The sequence below is a fragment of the Nerophis lumbriciformis genome, linkage group LG08 (assembly GCF_033978685.3).
Source record: "Nerophis lumbriciformis linkage group LG08, RoL_Nlum_v2.1, whole genome shotgun sequence".
Taxonomy (NCBI): Eukaryota; Metazoa; Chordata; class Actinopteri; order Syngnathiformes; family Syngnathidae; genus Nerophis; species Nerophis lumbriciformis.
This window is the reverse complement of record NC_084555.2, coordinates 34,826,661-34,849,546: the sequence shown is the minus strand read 5'-3', so window position 1 is coordinate 34,849,546 and position 22,886 is coordinate 34,826,661. Positions and strand designations below refer to the sequence as shown.

The 22,886-nt window shown below is 42.5% G+C and overlaps 2 protein-coding genes across 7 annotated transcripts; both read left to right on the top strand.

Moving 5' to 3' along the window:
• The first annotated feature begins 8,597 nt into the window (after positions 1 to 8,597).
• Positions 8,598 to 15,010, top strand: LOC133602192 (uncharacterized). Of its 6 annotated transcripts, none has more exons than XR_012050574.1 (15): positions 8,598 to 8,958; positions 9,085 to 9,708; positions 9,940 to 10,131; positions 11,203 to 11,289; positions 11,386 to 11,506; positions 11,594 to 11,734; positions 11,820 to 12,141; positions 12,239 to 12,441; positions 12,540 to 12,699; positions 12,823 to 12,929; positions 13,735 to 14,278; positions 14,412 to 14,477; positions 14,567 to 14,632; positions 14,722 to 14,796; positions 14,902 to 15,010. XR_012050574.1 is itself a non-coding variant. In XM_072913677.1 (14 exons), the coding sequence occupies exons 3-6, from the start codon at positions 11,203 to 11,205 to the stop codon at positions 12,131 to 12,133; spliced, it is 663 nt and encodes a 220-aa protein (XP_072769778.1). In that variant the 5' UTR covers positions 8,598 to 9,708; positions 9,940 to 10,131; the 3' UTR covers positions 12,134 to 12,141; positions 12,239 to 12,441; positions 12,540 to 12,699; positions 12,823 to 12,929; positions 13,735 to 14,278; positions 14,412 to 14,477; positions 14,567 to 14,632; positions 14,722 to 14,796; positions 14,902 to 15,010. The 6 variants fall into 6 exon arrangements, 2 of the variants coding, with proteins under 2 accessions (XP_072769778.1, XP_072769779.1); XR_009814862.2 differs by having other exon boundaries at positions 8,598 to 9,708; positions 13,735 to 13,821; positions 14,207 to 14,278; XR_012050575.1 differs by having other exon boundaries at positions 8,598 to 9,708; positions 12,794 to 12,929.
• Positions 15,011 to 18,829: 3,819 nt separating this feature from the next.
• LOC133611302 (protein c-Fos-like) lies at positions 18,830 to 22,873 on the top strand. Its single transcript, XM_061967999.2, has 4 exons — positions 18,830 to 19,109; positions 19,445 to 19,660; positions 19,890 to 19,997; positions 21,356 to 22,873. Exons 1-4 carry the CDS (start codon positions 18,960 to 18,962, stop codon positions 22,028 to 22,030), a joined length of 1,149 nt encoding a protein of 382 aa, XP_061823983.1. The 5' UTR covers positions 18,830 to 18,959; the 3' UTR covers positions 22,031 to 22,873.
• Positions 22,874 to 22,886: the final 13 nt, after the last annotated feature.

Genomic DNA, 22,886 nt, shown 5'->3' with positions numbered 1-22,886 from the left:
TTTCCCAGACAACACACAAGTCTGTTTTTGTTTTTTCCCAGATTTTTTTTTTGTCAAGATATAGGTAGATGCTGTTTTTTTTGTTTTTTTACTAGCCGGAGAAAATTAATAACATTATAGGGGTGGGCCAAAGAAAAGGCAAACTAAAATAAATACATGAAGTGGGGTGTGGGGACCCCTACAGGTAGTTGTTATTGGGTCCATTTGTACACTCAGTCAGATAAACATTGGTTTTAAACATGTGGGGCCATAGATATGGATGTCGTTAAATAATGGTCTGTAGCTTAATGCATGTCATAATGGGTGTATGTATGTATGTGTATATATATATAAATACTGTAGATAAAATCTTCGGTGTAGCAAGCTACTGTTGCCATATAGCTTGTGATGTAGCTTGCTACAATTCTGAGGATAGCTTGCCCTGTAGCTTAGCTACAAACCCTGTTTCCATATGAGTTGGGAAATTGTGTTAGATGTACATATAAACGGAATACAATGATTTGCAAATCATTTTCAACCCATATTCAGTTGAATATGCTACAAAGACAACATATTTGAAGTTCAAACTGATAAATTTTTTTTTTTGCAAATAATCATTAACTTTAAAATTTGATGCCAGCAACACGTGACAAAGAAGTTGGGAAAGGTGGCAATAAATACTGATAAAGTTGAGGAATGCTCATCAAACACTTATTTGGAACATCCCACAGGTGAACAAGCAAATTGGGAACAGGTAGGTGCCATGATTGGGTATAAAAGTAGATTCCATGAAATGCTCAGTCATTCACAAACAAGGATGGGGCGAGGGTCACCACTTTGTCAACAAATGCGTGAGAAAATTGTTGAACAGTTTAAGAAAAACCTTTCTCAACCAGCTATTGCAAGGAATTTAGGGATTTCACCATCTACGGTCCGTAATATCATCAAAGGGTTCAGAGAATCTGGAGAAATCACTGCACGTAAGCAGCTAAGCCCGTGACCTTCGATCCCTCTGGCTGTACTGCATCAACAAGTGACATCGGTGTGTAAAGGATATCACCACATGGGCTCAGGAGCACTTCAGAAACCCACTGTCAGTAACTACAGTTGGTCGCTACATCTGTAAGTGCAAGTTAAAACTCTCCTATGCAAGGCGAAAACCGTTTATCAACAACACCCAGAAACGCCGTCGTCTTCGCTGGGCCTGAGCTCTTCTAAGATGGACTGATACAAAGTGGAAAAGTGTTCTGTGGTCTGACGAGTCCACATTTCAAATTGTTTTTGGAAACTGTGGACGTTGTGTCCTCCCCTCCGGACCAAAGAGGAAAAGAACCATCCGGATTGTTATAGGCGCAAAGTTGAAAAGCCAGCATGTGTGATGGTATGGGGGTGTATTAGTGCCCAAGACATGGGTAACTTACACATCTGTGAAGGTGCCATTAATGCTGAAAGGTACATACAGGTTTTGGAGCAACATATGTTGCCATCCAAGCAACGTTACCATGGACGCCCCTGCTTATTTCAGCAAGACAATGCCAAGCCACGTGTTACATCAACGTGGCTTCATAGTAAAAGAGTGCGGGTACTAGACTGGCCTGCCTGTAGTCCAGACCTGTCTCCCATTGAAAATGTGTGGCGCATTATGAAGCCGAAAATACCACAACGGAGACCCCCGGACTGTTGAACAACTTAAGCTGTACATCAAGCAAGAATGGGAAATAATTCCACCTGAGAAGCTTAAAAAATGTGTCTCCTCAGTTCACAAACGTTTACTGAATGTTGTTAAAAGGAAAGGCCATGTAACACAGTGGTGAACATGCCCTTTCCCAACTACTTTGGCACGTGTTGCAGCCATGAAATTCTAAGTTAATTATTATTTACAAAAAAAAAAATAAAGTTTATGAGTTTGAACATCAAATATCTTGTCTTTGTAGTGCATTCAATTGAATATGGGTTGAAAAGGATTTGCAAATCATTGTATTCCGTTTATATTTACATCTAACACAATTTCCCAACTCATATGGAAACGGGGTTTGTACATTCAATCGAGAGTAACTTGTTGCTTAGCAATTACTGCAAATAGCATGTCCATCAGTGCCTCATACTGTGGCAGAAAGCGGTATCAAGTCAAATATACCTGACATGTTGTCATACAGCGATCTGCTACAACATATTCTAATGAGATCCAATATTAACGCTTTATCACTTATCTAACTAGAGCTTATTACTGCTTGGCATTGTGTACACTGTACACTTACTGGCAAACCTGCACTCGCTTTGATAACACAACGTTTTATATATTATAAAACCCTTAAAAATGTAGAGTATATAATTGCCTCATGATATTAAACAATTCCCCCTTCACTTGATTATTATCATTGTTTACCAACAAACTGATGGATAGCCTGTTTTGACATCACAAGTCAAGGTGATGGTAGATATTAAGTTAGCTATTGTAGAATATTTTTTAAAAAGGGTTACTATAACCAAATAATTCAACAGCTTGTTGCACAAAATAATGAGAAAACATTTCAGCTAAGCTTAGAATAACTGCAGCTGCACGCAACACATTTTTTATGTCAAAACTGAAATATATTTTAGCAAGACAGATGATGTTTCTTATTCCCAAGCTACTGCGGGCCACATAAAAAGATGTTTCAGGCCAAATGTTGTGTCGGGCCTTGAGTTTAACATCTGTGACTCAATACATTTTAACACAAACTGAGCAAGGCACTTAAACAGGAAACAATTTTAGGCAAATATCGTGTAGGAACAGTGCAACTACAAAACCTAAAACCAGTGAAGTTGGCACGTTGTGTAAATCGTGAACAAAAACAGAATACAATGATTTGCAAATCCTTTTCAACTTAAATTCAATTGAATAGACTGCAAAGGCAAGATGTTCGAACTGGAAAACTTTATTTTTTGCAAATATTAGCTCATTTGGAATTAGATGCCTGCAACATGTTTCAAAAAAGCTGGCGCAAGTGGCAAAAAAGACTGAGAAAGTTGAGGAATGCTCATCAAACACTTATTTGGAACATCCCGCAGGTGAACAGGCTAATTAGGAACAGGTGGGTGCCATGATTGGGTACAACAGCAGCTCCCGTGAAATGCTCAGTCATTCACAAACAAGGATGGGGCGAGTGTCACCACTTTGTCAACAAATGCGTGAGCAAATTGTTGAACAGTTTAAGAACAACATTTCTCAACCAGCTATTGCAAGGAATTTAAAGATTTCACCATCTAGGGTCCATCATATCAAAAGGTTCAGAGAATCTGGAGAAATCACTGCACTTAAGCGATGATATTACGGACCTTGGATCCCTCAGGCGGTACTGCATCAAAAAGCGACATCAGTGTGTAAAGGATATCACCACATGGGCTCAGGAACACTTAAAAAACCCACTGTCAGTAACTACAGTTGTTTGCTACATCTGTAAGTGCAAGTTAAAACTCTACCATGCAAAACCAAAGCCATTTATCAACAACACCCAGAAACGCTGCGGCTTCGCTGGGCCCGAGCTCATCTAAGATGGACTGATACAAAGTGGAAAAGTCTTCTGTGGTCTGACGAGTCCACATTTCAAATTGTTTTTGGAAACTGGATGTCGTGTCCTCCGGACCAAAGAGGAAAAGAACCATTCGGATTGTTATAGGTGCAAAGTTCAAAAGCCAGCATCTGTGATGGTATGGGGGTGTATTAGTGCTCAAGGCGAGGACAACTTACACATCTGTAAAGGCACCATTAATGCTGAAAGGTACATACAGGTTTTGGAACAACATATGTTGCCATCCAAGCAACGTTACCATGGACGCCCCTGCTTATTTCAGCAAGACAATGCCAGGCATCGAGTAATTGTCTCTGGCCCCTTGCCTGCGAGAGGCAATGATGAGAGATATAGCAGATTAGTCTCGCTTAACAAGTGGCTGGCTAGCTTCTGTAGACAACAGGGACTAACGTTTATTGATAATTGGCCCTCTTTCTGGGGCAAACCAGGCTTGCTGATGAGGGACGGCCTTCACCCTAACCAGGAAGGCGCCATCATCCTGTCTAAGAATATAGACTACTGTTTAAGTCACATTTGACTAACTACACTAGAGCAAGCCCGGTCACAGGCAATTACAGAGCCTGCTAGTCCGGGTGAGGAGTCAGTTAAGCTAGAACTAGCCAGCACCAGGCTGGATAATTCCTGTACGCATAGCAATTTTCTTAGAATAACACACAACTCACATAATGTGTTTTCTGTTGTGAATGTGTCCGGGGTAGATATGCATTCTACTGAGGTGGCAAATCATGATGCGTTCAGTCGATCGCAGCATCAAGCAAACAATCTGAAAATTCCCGTCGTATCAATTCCTAGATATGGTCGAAACTATTTAAAGTGCACTACGTATAATAAACGCAACATTATTAATATTTCTACTACGGATAATTTAAACAAAAACTCGTCAAAACAGCCCAATACTTATAATATGGGCTTTTTAAACATAAGATCATTGTCTCCCAAAACGTTATTAGTTAATGAGGTCATTAGAGACAACAATCTTAACGTCATTGGTCTTAGCGAAACCTGGCTCAAACCAGACGAATTTTTTGCGCTAAATGAGGCATCTCCTCCTAACTATACGAATGCGCATATTGCCCGTCCCCTTAAAAGGGGTGGGGGGGTCGCACTAATATATAATGAAAACTTTAACCTTACCCCTAACCTAAATAATAAATACAAATCGTTTGAGGTGCTTACTATGAGGTCTGTCGCACCGCTGCCTCTCGATATGGCTGTTATCTACCGCCCCCCATGGCCCTACTCGGACTTTATTAATGAATTCTCAGAGTTCGTTGCTGATCTAGTGACGCACGCAGACAATATAATCATAATGGGGCACTTTAATATACATATGAATACCCCATCGGACCCTCAGGGCGTGGCGCTCCAGACTATAATTGATAGCTGTGGTCTTACACAAATAATAAATGAACCTACGCATCGCAACGGCAATACGATAGATCTAGTGCTGGTCAGGGGTGTCACCACCTCCAAAGTTATGGTACTCCCGTATACTAAAGTAATGTCCGATCATTACCTTATAAAATTCGAAGTTCTGACTCATTGTCAACAAACTAATAATAATAATAACTGCTATAGCAGCCGCAACATTAATGCCGCCACAACGATGACTCTTGCTGACCTACTGCCTTCGGTAATGGCACCATTCCCAAATTATGTCGGCTCTATTGATAACCTCACTAACAACTTTGACAATGCCCTGCGCAAAACCATTGATAGTATAGCACCGCTAAAACAAAAAAGGGCCCCTAAAAGGCGCACCCCATGGTTTACAGAGGAAACCAGAGCTCATAAATTATCATGTAGAAAGTTGGAACGCAAATGGCGCGCGACCAAGCTTGAGGTTTTCCATCAAGCATGGAGTGATAGTTTAATATCGTATAAACGCATGCTTACCTTAGCTAAAGCTAAATATTACTCAAATCTCATCCGCCTCAACAAAAACGACCCTAAATTTTTGTTTAGTACAGTAGCATCGCTAACCCAACAAGGGACTCCTCCCAATAGCTCCACCCACTCGGCAGATGACTTTATGAATTTCTTTAATAAGAAAATTGAACTCATTAGAAAGGAGATTAAAGACAACGCATCCCAGCTACAACTGGGTTCTATGAACACAGATACAACTGTATCTACGACGGATACTGCAATACAAAATAGTCTCTCTCTTTTTGATGAAATAACATTAGAGGAAATATTACAGCGTGTAAGTGGGATAAAACAAACAACATGTTTACTTGACCCACTTCCTGGGAAACTTATCAAGGAGCTTTTTGTATTATTAGGTCCATCAGTGCTAAATATTATAAACTTATCACTTTCCTCTGGCACTGTTCCCCTAGCATTCAAGAAAGCGGTTATTCATCCTCTGCTCAAAAGACCTAACCTCGATCCTGACCTCATGGTAAACTACCGACCGGTGTCCCACCTTCCCTTTATTTCGAAAATCCTCGAAAAAATTGTCGCACAGCAGCTAAATGAACACTTATTGTCTAACAATCTCTGTGAACCTTTTCAATCCGGTTTCAGGGCAAATCACTCTACGGAGACAGCCCTCGCAAAAATGACTAATGATCTACTGCTAACGATGGATTCTGATGCGTCATCTATGTTGCTGCTTCTTGATCTTAGCGCTGCTTTCGATACCGTCGATCATAATATTTTATTAGAGCGTATCAAAACGCGTATTGGTATGTCAGACTTAGCTTTGTCGTGGTTTAACTCTTATCTTACTGACAGGATGCAATGCGTCTCCCATAATAATGTGACCTCGGACTATGTTAAGGTAACGTGCGGAGTTCCTCAGGGTTCAGTTCTTGGCCCTGCACTCTTTAGTATTTACATGCTGCCGCTAGGCGACATCATACGCAAATACGGTGTTAGCTTTCATTGTTATGCTGATGACACCCAACTCTACATGCCCCTAAAGCTGACCAACACGCCGGATTGTAGTCAGCTGGAGGCGTGTCTTAATGAAATTAAACAATGGATGTCCGCTAACTTCTTGCAACTCAACGCCAAGAAAACGGAAATGCTGATTATCGGTCCTGCTAAACACCGACATTTATTTAATAATACCACCTTAACATTTGACAACCAAACAATTACACAAGGCGAATCAGTAAAGAATCTGGGTATTATCTTCGACCCAACTCTCTCGTTTGAGTCACACATTAAGAGTGTTACTAAAACGGCCTTCTTCCATCTCCGTAATATCGCTAAAATTCGTTCTATTTTATCCACTAGCGACGCTGAGATCATTATTCATGCGTTCGTTACGTCTCGTCTCGACTACTGTAACGTATTATTTTCGGGTCTCCCTATGTCTAGCATTAAAAAATTACAGTTGGTACAAAATGCGGCTGCTAGACTTTTGACAAGAACAAGAAAGTTTGATCATATTACGCCTATACTGGCTCACCTGCACTGGCTTCCTGTGCACTTAAGATGTGACTTTAAGGTTTTACTACTTACGTATTAAATACTACACGGTCTAGCTCCGTCCTATCTTGTCGATTGCATTGTACCATATGTCCCGGCAAGAAATCTGCGTTCAAAGAACTCCGGCTTATTAGTGATTCCCAGAGCCCAAAAAAAGTCTGCGGGCTATAGAGCGTTTTCTATTCGGGCTCCAGTACTATGGAATGCCCTCCCGGTAACAATTAGAGATGCTACCTCAGTAGAAACATTTAAGTCCCATCTTAAAACTCATTTGTATACTCTAGCCTTTAAATATCCCCCCTGTTAGACCAGTTGATCTGCCGTTTCTTTTCTTTTCTCCTCTGCTCCCCTTTTCCTTGAGGGGGGGGGGGGGGCACAGGTCCGGTGGCCATGGATGAAGTGCTGGCTGTCCAGAGTCGGGACCCGGGGTGGACCGCTCGCCTGTGCATCGGCTGGGAACATCTCTACGCTGCTGACCCGTCTCCGCTCGGGATGGTGTCCTGCTGGCCCCACTATGGACTGGACTCTTACTATTATGTTGGATCCACTATGGACTGGACTCTCACAATATTATGTCAGACCCACTCGACATCCATTGCTTTCGGTCTCCCCTAGAGGGGGGGGGTTACCCACATATGCGGTCCTCTCCAAGGTTTCTCATAGTCATTCACATCGACGTCCCACTGGGGTGAGTTTTTCCTTGCCCGTATGTGGGCTTTGTACCGAGGATGTCGTTGTGGCTTGTGCAGCCCTTTGAGACACTTGTGATTTAGGGCTATATAAATAAAGATTGATTGATTGATTGAGATTGAAACCACGTGTTACAACAGCGTGGCTTCATAGTAAAAGAGTGCGGGTACTAGACTGGCCTGCCTGTAGTCCAGACCTGTCTCCCATTGAAAATGTGTGGCGCATTATGAAGCCTAAAATACCACAACAGAGACCCCGGACTGTTGAACAACTTAAGCTGTACATCAAGCAAGAATGGGAAAGAATTCCACATGAAAAGCTTCAAAAATGTGTCTCCTCAGTTCCCAAACGTTTACTGAGTGTTGTTAAAAGGAAAGGCCATGTAACACAGTGGTAAAAATGCCCCTGTGCCAACTTTTTTGCAACGTGTTACTGCCATGATTATTTGTAGGGATGTCCGATAATGGCTTTTTGCCGATATCCGATATTCCGATATTGTCCAACTCTTTAATTACCGATACCGATTTCAACCGATATATGCAGTCGTGGAATTAACACATTATTATGCCTAATTTGGACAACCAGGTATGGTGAAGATAAGGAACTTTAAAAAAAAATTCATAAAATAAAATAAGATAAATAAATTAAAAACATTTTCTTGAATAAAAAAGAAAGTAAAACAATATAAAAACAGTTACATTGAAACTAGTAATTAATTAGTTAGTAAAATTATCTGTTAAAGGATAGTACTGTAGTGGACCAGCAGCACGCACAATCATGTGTGCTTACGGACTGTATCCCTTGCAGACTGTATTGATATATATTGACATATAATGTAGGAACCCATCCATCCATCCATCCATCCATCCATCCATTCCCCTTGGGGTAGCGGGGGCGCTGGAGCCTATCCCCAGGTAACACCTAACGTTAGCGTAACGTTACTGTATGGTTCTCGTTTGGTTATGCAAGATGAGAACATTCTAAGAACATTCTCAGAACATATCAAAACCTATGACACACAAAATATTTGCCTGCAATGGAAACAGCAACCGTTAGGCTTTTCAAAGTGTTTTTTTCCGCAAATTTACTTTATATACATTATGTAGTAACGTTTCCCTAACGTTCCGCGAACGTGTTGTGTTTTTCGAGTAATCTGACGCGCATGCGCGTAGAATCTTCCCTAAGACAAAGAAGGACTACCAAGCTCGACGACGTACGCTCGACAACGCTGCAAATTCCAGAATCCCGATAAATCAGGCAATTGCATTGATCACATGTAAGTAGATAGAAAGAGTGAAATACGAAGCACGTTTTTTTGTAACAATTTCTACCCTATGTAACAGAGTTAAAATACACCTTTGTTATTTATTATATTTTGTTTGTGTATTTTATCTCCAAATAGTTATCTTGTCTGCTCGTCTATGAGAGGGCGGTTTGATATCTTTTTGTCCCTCCTGAGCTCCTGTAGTTCTCCTGGGTTGTGTAGCCCCTCCCTTCTCCCCTCACAGAAAAGTTCCACATGTTGAAGGTGAGTCTTGCTCGGACGGTCCCACCGACCTTTTCCTTGTTTTTCGGTAGAAATTAGGTCTTTAATTAATGAATGTGTGTACCAAGAATGTGAATATGTTTACCTGTGTTGTCCTTTAGTTTTAAGTTCAGATTACAGGTAACATTACATCGCTAACATTGGCGCCAAACGGCCGCTCTTTGTTGTATGAGACTTGTTCAGTGTGTGCGTGCGTGCGTGTGTGAGACTTGTTAAGTGTGTGCGTGCGTGTGTGAGACTTGTTCAGTGCGTGCGTGTGTGCCTACATGTGTCGGTAATGAGACTTGTTCAGTGCGTGCGTGTGTGTGCCTACTAGTGTAGGTAATGAGACTTGTTCAGTGTGTGTGTGCGTGCGTGCGTGTTTGTGTGTGCGTACGTATGTGTGTGTGCTTACGTGCGTAGGTAACAGTGTTATTCTGTGTGTTTAGGCGTAAGCCAAAGAAAGACGGGATACCGACATTGTCTGATTGTCGCCCGCAGGTTTGTGGTTTTATTTTATTTCCTAAGGTGTTAACTATAGCAAATGTTGCATGTTTTGTTCTGCCACGGAATGGCGCTTAGAATATACATTTCAATATTTTACAGACTGTTTGTATCTGTCTTTTTCATTGTAAATGGTTAAAGATGTATATGTGACAGAAAAGTTCCACATGTTGAGGGCGTAAGCCAAAGAAAGACGGGATACCGACATTGTCTGATTGTCGCCCGCAGGTTGGAAGAAAAATAAATGAAGCTGAGAACAGTGGAAAAGTCTCATTGTGCCGACCCAGAACAGTTACACTGGTGCCGTGAACCTTCGGATCTTCAGATCGGCTTGATGCTCGTCGCCGCGGATGCTGCGCTGCTGACCTGATCTACGGTTGATGATTATTGTGTGGTCGGATCTCAAAACAGTGTGTTTGGGTACAGTGATCTATATATATTTTTTTCTTTCTCTTTTTTTTTCTCTCCCTCTTTTATTTTCAGTGGGTCGGTAACTTTCGGTAGTACATTATTTTTGTGCTAAAACACGTCTTATTTTTTTTCCGAGTCCGTTTGTTCCGGTATAATTACACAACGCAAGTACATATCATTATTGGCATCACGATGGATAAGTTTGTTACCCCTGTGTTATCAAGAGGTAGGGGGATTTTGTGTTCTGATTTCACTAATAGTAGGGAGGTGGGGCATTCCAGCATTGTAGCTGATGGGTGTACAAATAAGGGGTTGGGTCGAGGTTTGCTGTTCACTCCTGTTGACGAGTCCATGAGGGAGACACCTCACACTTCCACACCCAACAGTGATGTAGATGCCATCCACCACCTCACTGACATGGTAGGGCAGTTAGGTGCCCAAATTGGTGAATCCATTGTTGAAAAGCTAATGTCAGCTGGTGTTGTGAATATGCAGAGTGACTGTCAGAGTAGTCCTGCTGTGCAGAACACACACAATGGAGTTAGCAAGCATGATCTCCAGCATTTGACAGTTCAAGTTAAGTCAGATAAAGACCTCCAGACATTTAGAGGTGACAACACTGACAGGTATTCAGTGCAAGACTGGATTGTTATGACTAAGACTTACCTCAAGAGACACAATGTTATTATAGATGATCAGGTGGAGGAAATCTTGAACCATTTGATGGGCAAAGCCAGGGATGTAGTGCAGATTGCATTGCGTAGTGATCCTGGACTGAATGTTAGACAGAGACCTGAACTAATATACAATATCCTACTCCAGTATTTCAGTGATGCTCCGTCATGTCTCCCTCTTGCTGACTTTTATGCTACTCTGCCCAAGCACAGAGAGAACCCAGTAGACTACTGGATAAGACTGAACAAAGCAGCAGACCTGGCTCTTGAGGGTCTTCACAGACAAGGAAAATAATATATAAATATATTATAAATATATATTATAAATATATTATAATATATAATATATTATAAATAACTCTTTGATGCAGTATTGAAATGGTAATATTATCTGATTGTTTTCCAGATGGCTCCTTCGTATGTGGTCGTTGAGTTCCTTGGTGAACGTTCAGTCGCTGTTGTCCCAACCATATGGACAAAAGATGATGGAAAGGTTATTACTTTTTCTGAAAAGTACTGTGCATAGGCATAATATTGTAGCTTATTATTAATTATGTCATTCATCATGACTGAATTATTTTATCTTCAGAATACCTTCTGCTATTGGCCAAAGCCAAATCCTACCCACTCCAGAATCCGGAGAGCTGAGATTCCTGACAAAGAAGTCTGGGATAGGCTACCAATTCGGGTTTTCAGGAAAACATTGACTGGTAAGGGAATATTGTCAAAGTCATATCATGTATATCTTAAACAACATAATTCATATTGAGTCATCAGCATACTTTGAAATTTTGCAGAAGACTTTGACAAGGCCCTTCAATATGAAAAACAAGCTGAAATGTTTTCGAGCCCAGAGGAAGAAGAAATATCAACCAAACGGAGCCACATCACCCCTGAACGTTATAGAAACGATGAGGAAGATGTGTTTGATGCTGACGGTTAGTCACTTTTCAAAGACTGTTTACTTACAATACTCAAACACTACTTAGTGGTGCATACATTTTATTGTCTTTGTTGGTTTAGACGAAGAGGAAATTCGGCCAAAAAAGAAGTGCAGAAAAGAGAAATCACAGATCCTCATCCAGGCACCCCCACTGCCAGTGCTCCCACCATTGAACTTTCCAATCTCCAGCAAGTACCAGACCACTTCAGCCAGTACCAGCCAATACTACACCACTCCAAGGTATCCAGGCCGACCTCACAGCCCAGCGAGAAGCAGCACTTACAGGCTCAGTCCAGACAGGAATCATGCATCTAGCTCAAGCCAGTACCAAACCACTCCAGCCAGTATGAGTCAGTACCAGACCACTCCCAAGAAGCAGCAGGAATGCCCTTGAAAGTGAACGTTAGTTGGCTTTTTAACTGTTGATAGGTGGTGTTAAACAGGCTGTTACAACGGGCAGTAATACGAATTACCTCTTTGACTTTTGTTGTCTTTGCAGTTTTCCAGTTAAACATGAAAGTTCAAAAACTAGTTGAGAACCAGGGAGAAATTATGCGCATGCTGAGAGGGCTGGCAGCACAGTCTGTGGGGCCAGAAGCTGTGGATGTTCAAGATCTCATTGAGAAGCCTTTCGAGACTCTTGAGCAGCTTAAGACCTTCAGTGAACAGCTCGACACTGATCTTCTGCTCAGAAAGCAGCTGGTAATTAGTTTTAATTCCCCATTGCAAAATTATTTTGTTTAGTTATCAAAAAACATGTTCTAATCAAGTACAATATTGTTGTTTATTTATTTGTATAGGTGAAAGCTCTTACTGCTCTTGGTGGGCAGAATTTGGCAGACACAGTGAGGACAATGCTGAGGAAAATTGCCACAAACAAAGTCCTGGAGCAGCTTGGTCTCCGTGGAAAGACAGGCAAAGTGGCATTTGAGGACTTGCCCTTTTACAGAATAATAATAAGTAAGTGTTAATAATAGGTTTGCATCTTTGAACATGTTGTATGTATGCTCACAAGGTCGATCTAGCTGTTATTATTACGGTATTTATTCTAAAGGGAATTCTAAATTGTGCTGGTGATTCCAGAGGCATGCAGGGGTGTTCACAAACAGACGACCACAGCTGAAGTAGATTGTGAGCTTGGAGAGGTCCTGAAACTGGCCACTTTTTGAAAGGGAGGTTCAAAGTTTGAGGTACGGAGAATTATGATAAGATATCCCAATTTTGAATTCCATTTTATTGAAGTTCCACTGCATGTTCCACTGCTTTATCTCGACTCGTCTTGATTATTGTAATGCCCTGTATGTTGGCATTAGCCAGGCCTCCCTCGCCCGCCTGCAGCTCGTGCAGAACTCTGCTGCTCGTCTGCTAACACAGACCCGCAGACGTGAGCACATCACCCCTATTTTAGCGTCCCTTCACTGGCTCCCTGTGCGTTACCGAATCAATTTCAAACTCCTTTTATTTGTTTTTAAATGTCTAAACAACCTCGCGCCAACCTATCTCTCCGACCTCCTTCAGCCTTACTGCCCCACCCGATCCTTAAGATCAGCCGATCAGCTGCTGTTGACGGTCCCTGACACAAGGCTGAAGCTTAGAGGTGACAGAGCTTTCGCCGTTGCTGCTCCCAAGCTCTGGAACGACCTACCCCTGAGTGTTAGACAAGCCTCCTCTCTTCCTGTTTTTAAATCTCTCTTAAAAACATACTTTTATTCCATGGCTTTTAACACTGAGTGATATCCATCCTGCAATGGCGCCCCATAATACACCTGCTGTGATCCTGTTTTTATGTTTTTATTAATTCTATTTTAATTATTTATTTTTTATCGTGTTCTGTTTGTGTTGTGTTGTGTTTGCTCGGTACTCGTTTTATCTGTTAACCTGTTCATTGTACAGCACTTTGGCTACCCCTGTGGTAAATTTTAAATGTGCTTTATAAATAAAGTTGATTTGATTTGATTTGATGTCTTTTGAATTTGCAATTATAACTACTTGCAGGAGAAGAGGAGGAATTAAGAGGAAGCGACGGCGAAGAAGGGCAAAGGGAGGTGTACAAAGGAAATGGACAGTGAGATGAGTGACCAGGTAAATGATAAAGTAATTATGCCAATGTTTTAAATCAATTCATGAAGATCCCAGTTCTGTGTTGAATTTGCAATTATAAACACTCGATTGTATTGTACATATGTCCCGGCAAGAAATCTGCGTTCAAAGAACTCCGGCTTATTATTGATACCCAGAGCCCAAAAAAAGTCCGCGGGCTATAGAGCGTTTTCTATTGGGGCTCCAGTACTATGGAATGCCCTCCCGGTAACAATTAGAGATGCTACCTCAGTAGAAGCATTTAAGTCCCATCTTAAAACTCATTTGTATACTCTAGCCTTTAAATAGACCCCCCTTTTAGACCAGTTGATCTGCCGTTTCTTTTTTCTCCTCTGCTCCCCTCTTCCTTGCATTCGGTCTCCCCTAGAGGGGGGGGTTACCCACATATGCGGTCCTCTCCAAGGTTTCTCATAGTCATTCACATTGACGTCCCACTGGGGTGAGTTTTCCCTTGCCCTTATGTGGGCTTTGTACCGAGGATGTCATTGTGGCTTGTGCAGCCCTTTGAGACACTTGTGATTTAGAGCTATATAAATAAACATTGCTTGATTGATTGATTGAAACACTTGCAGGAAGCGACGGCGAAGAAGGGCAAAGGGAGGTGTACAAAGGAATAGGACAGTGATATGAGTGACCAGGTAAATGATAAAGTAATTATGCCAATATTTTAAATCAATTCATGAAGATCCCAGTTCTGTGTTGAATTTGCAATTATAAACACTTGCAGGAAGCGACGGCGAAGAAGTGCAAAGGGAGGTGTACAAAGGGAATGGACAGTGAGATGAGTGACCAGGTAAATGATAAAGTAATTATGCCAATGTTTTAATTCAATTCATAAAGATCCCAGTTCTGTGTTGAATTTGCAATTATAAATACTTGCAGGAAGTGAAGAAGAAGAAAACAGGGAAAGGGAAAAGAACCAAGCAAACGCCAGTGAGACCAGTGAGCATTGAGCAGGTAAACAAGGAGTAAATTATGCCATGTTTTAATTGAATTCAATTCATCTACATTCCAGTGCTGTCTTTGTTGTATTTGTGAATATCTATAATTATTTACTTCCAGGAAGAGAACCAACAAGAAGGGGCAGGAGTACACTGACGCGCACGACCAAGACCACAGCATTCCATTTCTATTGTATTATAATTATCACTAATAAATAATTATTGTTGAATTTTCTGTTTGAGTGTCAGTCCTGACAAGATAGCACAAAAACAGACGAAAATACCACTGCATTCCATTTCTATTGTATTATAATTATCACTAATAAAGAATTATTGTTGAATTTTCTGTTTGTTATAGTCCTGACAATATAGCACAAAAACAGACGTAAATACCATTGCATTCCATTTCTATTGTATTATAATTATCACTAATAAAGAATTATTGTTGAATTTTGTGTTTGAGTGTTAGTCCTGACAATATAGAGCAAAAACAGACGAAAATAGCATGTTCCTAAACAGTTCCCTAAACGTTCTTGCCAAACGTTCTTGGCTAACGTTCTGCTAACCAAGCAAGAACTCCACAACCTAACGTTCTCTGAACGTTACAAACTAACGTTCCCATAACAATGCCACTACGTTCTCCTAACGTTCTCATAACGTTCGCGTGTTACCTGGGTCTCAGCTACCAGAATATTAATAACAGAAAGAAACAACCCTTTTGTGTGAATGAGTGTGAATGAGTGTAAATGGGGGAGGAAGGTTTTTTGGGTTGGTGCACTAATTGTAAGCGTATCTTGTGTTTTTTATGTTGATTTAATAAAAATAATAATAATAATAATAATAATAATTTAAAAAACGATACCGATAATAAAAAAAAACGATACCGATCATTTCCGATTACATTTTAACGCATTTATCCGCATCTCTAATTATTTGCACACACAAAAATTACGTTTCTCAGTTTGAACATTACATTTATTTTTTTTGCAGTGTATTCAATTGAACATTAGTTGAAAAGGATGTGCAAATCATTGTATTCTGTTCTTATTTACAAATTACACAACGTGCCAGCTGGAGCTTCTCCTTCACACTGTACTATTGTTTTGTCTTAAATGTATTGTGTAAAAGCCGACAAGACAAATACCAAATAGCTGAATATTTACATCATACTTGCCAACCTTGAGAGCTCCGATTTCGGGAGGTGGGGGTGGAGGGTGGGGGGGCGTGGTTGGGGTGGGTTGGGGCGTGGTTGGGGGCGTGGTTAAGAGGGGGGAGTATATTGACAGCTAGAATTCACCAAGTCGAGTATTTCATACATATATATATATATATATATATGTATATATATATATATATATATATATATATATATATATATATATATATATATATATATATATATATATATAGATGTATATATATATATATTAGAGATGCGCGGATAGGCAATTATTTCATCCGCAACCGCATCAGAAAGTCGTCAACCATCCACCATCCACCCGATCTAACATTTGATCAGAACCGCACCCGCCCGCACCCGCCCGTTGTTATATATCTAATATAGACGATGCAAGGCATTAGTGAGGTTATAAAGCTTTTGCCTGTTAAAGAAAGGAGACTGATCCAATGCAGCACAGACATTTGCGTGCCACGCTGTCACGACCCAGACGCACACCAGTGCGCAATCATATGGGAGCCGTGCTGAGCGCACCTCCAAGCGCGTCTCGCTGCCGGCGACGGCCGGGTATATGGGCCCGACGATCCAGCGCCATCCATTTTCAGGGCTAGTTGATTCGGCAGGTGGGTTGTTACACACTCCTTAGCGGGTTCCGACTTCCATGGCCACCGTCCTGCTGTCTATATCAACCAGGGTGAGCCCCACCCCTTTCGTGAGCGCACTGCGCGCGGAGTGACCCCTGTTACGCGCCCCCGGCAACAGGGGTGGCGGGCAGGTAAGCTGCGCGGGCGGAGCGCGCGGAGTGACCCCTGTTACGAGCCCCCGGCCACGGGGGTGGCGGGCAGGTAAGCTGCTTACCTGCTGCGCGTGACGCCGGCCGCGGCGAAGGCGGACGAGGCGGGGTGTCGGTGCGGTGGGCGCGGTGGTGACCCTGGACGTGCGTCGGGCCCTTCTCGCGGATCGCCTCAGCTACGGCTCCCGGTGGGGCCCTCTCGGGGGAAGGAGCCTCGGTCCCGGACCCCGGCGAGGCGTCCCTTCTCCGCTCCGTAAAAGTGTCCATCTCTTTTTTTTTTTCTTCTGTTGTGGCATATGCAGCAGGTGCCTGCTCGTTTTTCGTATGTGGGTAACAACATTTAACTATGTATATATATTTCCGAATTGGTTTAACTGCCACCCGCCTGAATCTATTTAAAATTTAATTTTTTTTTATTTCAACCTCCCGACCCGACCTGACCCGCGGATAAAATCTAATTTTTTTTTATTTCATCCGCCCGATCCGCGGATAATCCGCGGACTCCGCAGTTGTGCCCGCAAACCGCGCATCTCTAATATATATATATATATATATACATATATATATATATATATATATATCCTGAAAATATGCAAACAAAACTGTGTTTGGATAATTGATACTTCAAACTTGCATAAATAAATCTTAAGGAATATAACATAACTTGGCTTCTGAGAGCTTCAAAATGTAATGAATAAAATGCTAAAGTTGTTGATAAACAAGCAATTATTTTAATAATTAAATATGGTCATTTTAAATGAATTATTATGATAATATAAAATTAATTATTTCAAATATGTTTATTTTAATTCTATGGCTGGATGTAATAAGGAGTCAGACAAAATACAAAAAAAATACAATTAATTTTGATGTTTTTAGCAAAATGATAGGCTCCAGCGCCCCCCCGCGACCCCAAAGGGAATAAGCGGTAGAAATGGATGGATGGATAGTAAAAATGTTTTTTTTTTTTTTTTTTTTTAAATTAATAAATATATTTATTTTTAGGTAAGATAAACATAATATTACAATTTGTCTCTGGTCTGGATGATTTAGTTCTTGTCACCTTGTTGTCCTCCCGTCGTGAAAAAAGGCTGTCCTCACTCAGGTCCGCATGGAGCTGGAGGGGGCGTGGCCTCCAGCTCCGGCTGAAAATCGGGAGATTTTCGGGAGAATATTTGTCCCGGGAGGTTTTCGGGAGGGCGCTGAATTTCGGGAGTCTCCCGGAAAATTCGGGAGGGTTGGTAAGTATGATTTACATTGATGTGAAAAACACACCTTTATACTCGATACGTTGAACTGTTTTACTCCGGTATTGACCCCAGATCCTAATTCCGTCAAATGTTTACGCCACAGACTGGGAGCGTGGCGCCCTCTGGTGGCGAGATATAATGAGTGTGTCAACCAATCCCAATCTCCTCTTCCATTCTTTATCATGCTCAGCCGCCAGCCCTCACAAACATGGAACAAACGATGCATTTTAAACCCCGTTTTAATTGACACTAGAGTCCACAAAGCACGTACGCCAGCTCACCGGCCGCCTGTCCTTGAAGAGGAGGAGGAGGAGGAGGAAGATGCTCGTTTCCTCCTGTCCTCCAGCACATGCGTCACGTGACTTCGCCCTCACGTTGCTCTATTATGACCGCACACTTGATAATACACTGCAACGTTACTATAGTCCTCATTTAAACAGTCCATTAGTTGTCGCTAATGGGATTAAGAGACGCACCTTGTCGTATTAATTAAACAGTATACGTATGCTACGTATGTGTGTGTGTGTGGGGGGGAGTGAACACGCCCACCCAATGACACGGCGTGAATGGTCACGTGCGTTGACGGCTCACGTTTTCAATGAGCCCAGTTTAAAAACGTTTGAATGGCGAGAAACGTTACGTTTGCCTTTTTAATGTCACTAAACACACATATATGTAACGGCATAGACATGAAAACAAAGCGAGGAAAATGTTTTGTTGCTGTCAGTCACCCCCCCCCCCCTTTCCTCCCTTGAATGGTACAGTCCGAGTTCATTCATAAAATTGTAGCAGGGCTGAAAAGGAGGGGCTTGCGTCCAGCTCGTGCAGTTACCAGGTAGACTTTATACCTGGACGACTCAGCCTCAGCCATTCGCAGCAGATTTTTTTCCCTTTTTCCCCTTTTTCCCCTTTTTTTTTTTTTTTTTTTTTGTGGAAATACAAAACAATTTTTTTCAATAATGCTTCGTAACAAGATGCCGCCTGACATGGAGGACGTGCCCCCCACCTGCCGGGCGGACTCCCCTGCCGTGACAAGGTGCCAGGAAACGGCGGAGGAGGCGAGCTCTCCAACCTCCTCATTCTCTTCCTCCACGGGGTGCAATGCAAAGGTATGAGTTTGTTCCTCCAATCAACACGCGGTCCGCCTCGAACATTCGACATGTGTAAATGGATTGTCATTTGGACACCATTTCAATCAAATGTCTTGTCTTTTGTTTACCACTGAACCGGGTTTGTGTTTGCCGAGCGTGACGACGCAGCGCTTCATTGAGGAAAATAAATCCATTCAGGAGACTCCACAGCATCCCTGCGTCAGCGCTGACGTCACCAGCAATGATAAAGTCAAATATTGATCCGGACAGGGCTATTTCTGTTTGGCTGCATTTCAACGAGTTCTTTTGACTTTAAATGTATAATCACAATCATATATGTTGTTCCTCTGCAGGACATCTGCCAAGATGCAGCGTTTGTTCCGACAGTCACCGCAATTTCCTCCAGCCCAGATTTCCAGTGGATGGTCCAGCCTACAATCATTACATCCGTCTCCTCGTCTCCGGGCAGCAAGCAAGCCAATCAGGCGCTGCAGAGCTCTGACCAGGCGACACCCAAAGAGGGCAGGAGTAAGGGGAACAATGTGGCGAGGAAGGCAAAAGCAGAACAGGTATTGTGACTAATTGTGCATGGAATAGAAGAGCATGCTCCTCCGGCCTTGTGTCTGCCATTGATATTCAGGTCACAGCAAGTCTGCAACAATCGTCTATTTTTAGCCGCGTGAAACATGCTTGCGCCGTTCTTCAGAGGGCCAGCACTGGCAACAGATGTAGCAGACTGGCGGATGAGAGGGCTGGATTCTTGGAGGTTCTCACTGAATTATTTCTTTGCCGTGCCAGCTGTCTCCAGAGGAGGAGGAGAAGAAGAGGATACGGAGGGAGAGGAATAAAATGGCCGCGGCCAAGTGTCGCAACAGACGGAGGGAACTGACGGATACGCTGCAAGCTGTAAGTAAACACTGATGCGTTTGCTCAGCTGTCATTCGCGCCGTCTAATGCAGTGTTTTTCAACCACTGTGCCGCGGCACATTAGTGTGCCGTGAGATGCAGTCTGGTGTGCCGTTATCTAAATTTACCTATTTGGGTTAAATATATATATTTTTTGCAAACCAGTAATTATAGTCTGCAAATTATGTGTTGTTGTTGAGTGTCGGTGCTGTCTAGAGCTCGGCAGAGTAACCGTGTAATACTCTTCCATATCAGTAGGTGGCAGCCGGTAGCTAATTGCTTTGTAGATGTCTAAAACAGCGGGAGGCAGTGTGCAGGTAAAAAGGTATCTAATGCCATCCATCCATTTTCTACCGCTTATTCCTTTCGGGGTCGCGGGGGGCGCTGGAGCCTATCTCAGCTACAATCGGGCGGGAGGCGGTGTACACCCTGGACAAGTCGCCACCTCATCGCAGGGCCAACACAGATAGACAGACAACATTCACACTCACATTCACACACTAGGGCCAATTTAGTGTTGCCAATCAACTTATCCCCAGGTGCATGTCTTTGGAGGTGGGAGGAAACCGGAGTACCCGGAGGGAACCCACGCAGTCACGGGGAGAACATGCAAACTCCACACAGAAAGATCCCGAGGCCGGGATTGAACTCACGACTACTCAGGACCTTCGTATTGTGAGGCAGACACACTAACCCTTCTACCACCGTGCTGCCTATCTAATGCTTAAACCAAAAATAAACAAAAGGTGAGTGCCCCTAAGAAAAGGCATTGAAGCTTAGGGAAGGCTATGCAGAACGAGACTAAAACTGAACTGGCTGCAAAGTAAACAAAAACAGAATGCTGGACGACAGCAAAGACTTACTGTGGAGCAAAAACTGCGTACACAATGTACATCCGTACGTGACATTACAATCAACAATGTCCCCACAAAGAAGGATAAAAACAACTGAAATATTCTTGATTGCTAAAACAAAGTAGATGCGGGAAATATCGCTCAAAGGAAGACATGAAACTGCTACAGGAAAATACCAAAAATAGAGAAAAAGCCACCAAAATAGGAGCGCAAGACAAGAACTAAAACTCAAAATAAGTCGGGGCGTGATGTGACAGGTGGTGACAGTACACCTACTTTGAGACAAGAGCTACAGTGATGCATGCTTGGTTATGGTTTAAAGTCATATCCAAAAATTGCAACAACAACTTTTTACTGGCAACTGAGTTTCGTTTTTTTAATGAGATCTGCTGGTGGTGTGCCTCCGGATTTTTTCAACGCAACAAATGTGCCTTGGCTCAAAAAAGGTTGAAAAACAGTAGTGTAATGTGTGTTGGGACTTCTTCTTTTTTTCCCGCTCCGAAGGAGACGGACACGCTGGAGGAGGAAAAAGCATCCTTGGAGACAGAAATAGCAAACCTCCTCAAAGAGAAGGAGCGACTGGAGTTGATCCTCGCCGCGCATAAACCGCTGTGCCAAATGTCCGAGGACATGGAGACCATTTTGCGGGAGTCTAACGGATCGCCGGTAGTGCCGTCCAGTCCGGAGGAGGACAGTCTTCCGGACGACAGCACTCAGGAAGCTCCTTCGCTCCTCCAAGACATGGACATCCCGAGTGATCCGGCCACAGCCATCTCCGGGAATTCCGACATCCTCTTGTGCGCCAGCGCCGAAATCCACATGTGCGACCTGGAGCCCTCTCTGGACATGAAGGAAGGGCTCATGGACAACCTACTGCCCACTTTGGAGGACAAACCCCCCACGGAGACGGCCCGGTCCGTTCCGGACATCGATCTGAGCAGCTCCCTCGGGGTCTCTGACTGGGAGACCCTGTACAAGTCAGTTTCTAATGACCTGGAGCCTCTCAGTACCCCCGTGGTGACCTCCACACCCACCTGCAGCAGCTACCTGTCCGTCTTCACCTTCGCCTGTCCCGAGCTGGACTTGCTCACGGAGGGTCTGGACAGCCATAAAGGGGGAGGAGGAGGTAAAGCAGAATCTGTTGACCTCCTCAACTCTCCAACTCTGCTGGCCTTATAGAAGGAAGGTCTGGTGGGAACCATTTGCAGGCTCCTGACTTCAACTTGAGGATCCCACATAACCAACAGAGTGATGTAGCATGGCTTTTATTTTGACAGCTCTCCATTTAAATGCATGCATTTTCAAACCTAAAAAAAAGAAATACATATATATATAGTGTATATTTATATCAATATATGATCTGTTATAGATCTAGTATGTTATGTGAGGTTTGATGTGATTGTGTGGTTTTGGTGTCAATAGTATATTGATTGCTATTAATGATGTATTCACACACACAAGGCCGACTCCTGGCATAAACACTCAATCTTGTCTTGGGCCTCAAAAACACATTCATGCTTACCTCAATGTCATCGACTGTGGTTTGACCTCATTGTTGAGAAAGTTTTCCATGAAAACATCCAGTGCTTATATACTATATATCTGTCAAGATGTAACTTATGATTTATTTTTATACCTATTTGTTAAAAGGATGAGATGATAGAGCATTGAGTGCTTATTATCTATGCTGCAGAATAACAACCACAATAAATCTACACTGAGTTGTGTGTTTTGTGTCATGCTACAATAAACTCCACAAAAATGATGGACATATTTACCCTTGGGTGTGCTGGATGCCTACCTCAGCTCACTTTAGGTGATTAAGGTGGATTGGTCCCCATATATCTTCCTATAAACCAGCCTCCTCTGCAGCGGACATGTATTTATTTTCTCAGATATATACATGTTTTGGGGAAAAAAATCACTTGTTTTATGCAAAACAAACATTTCCACTGCAGACAGGTATACTGTAATACAACTGGAACATTGTTGAGTAAGTTATAAAAGTTTAGAGATTGACGTTAAGAAGAAATTG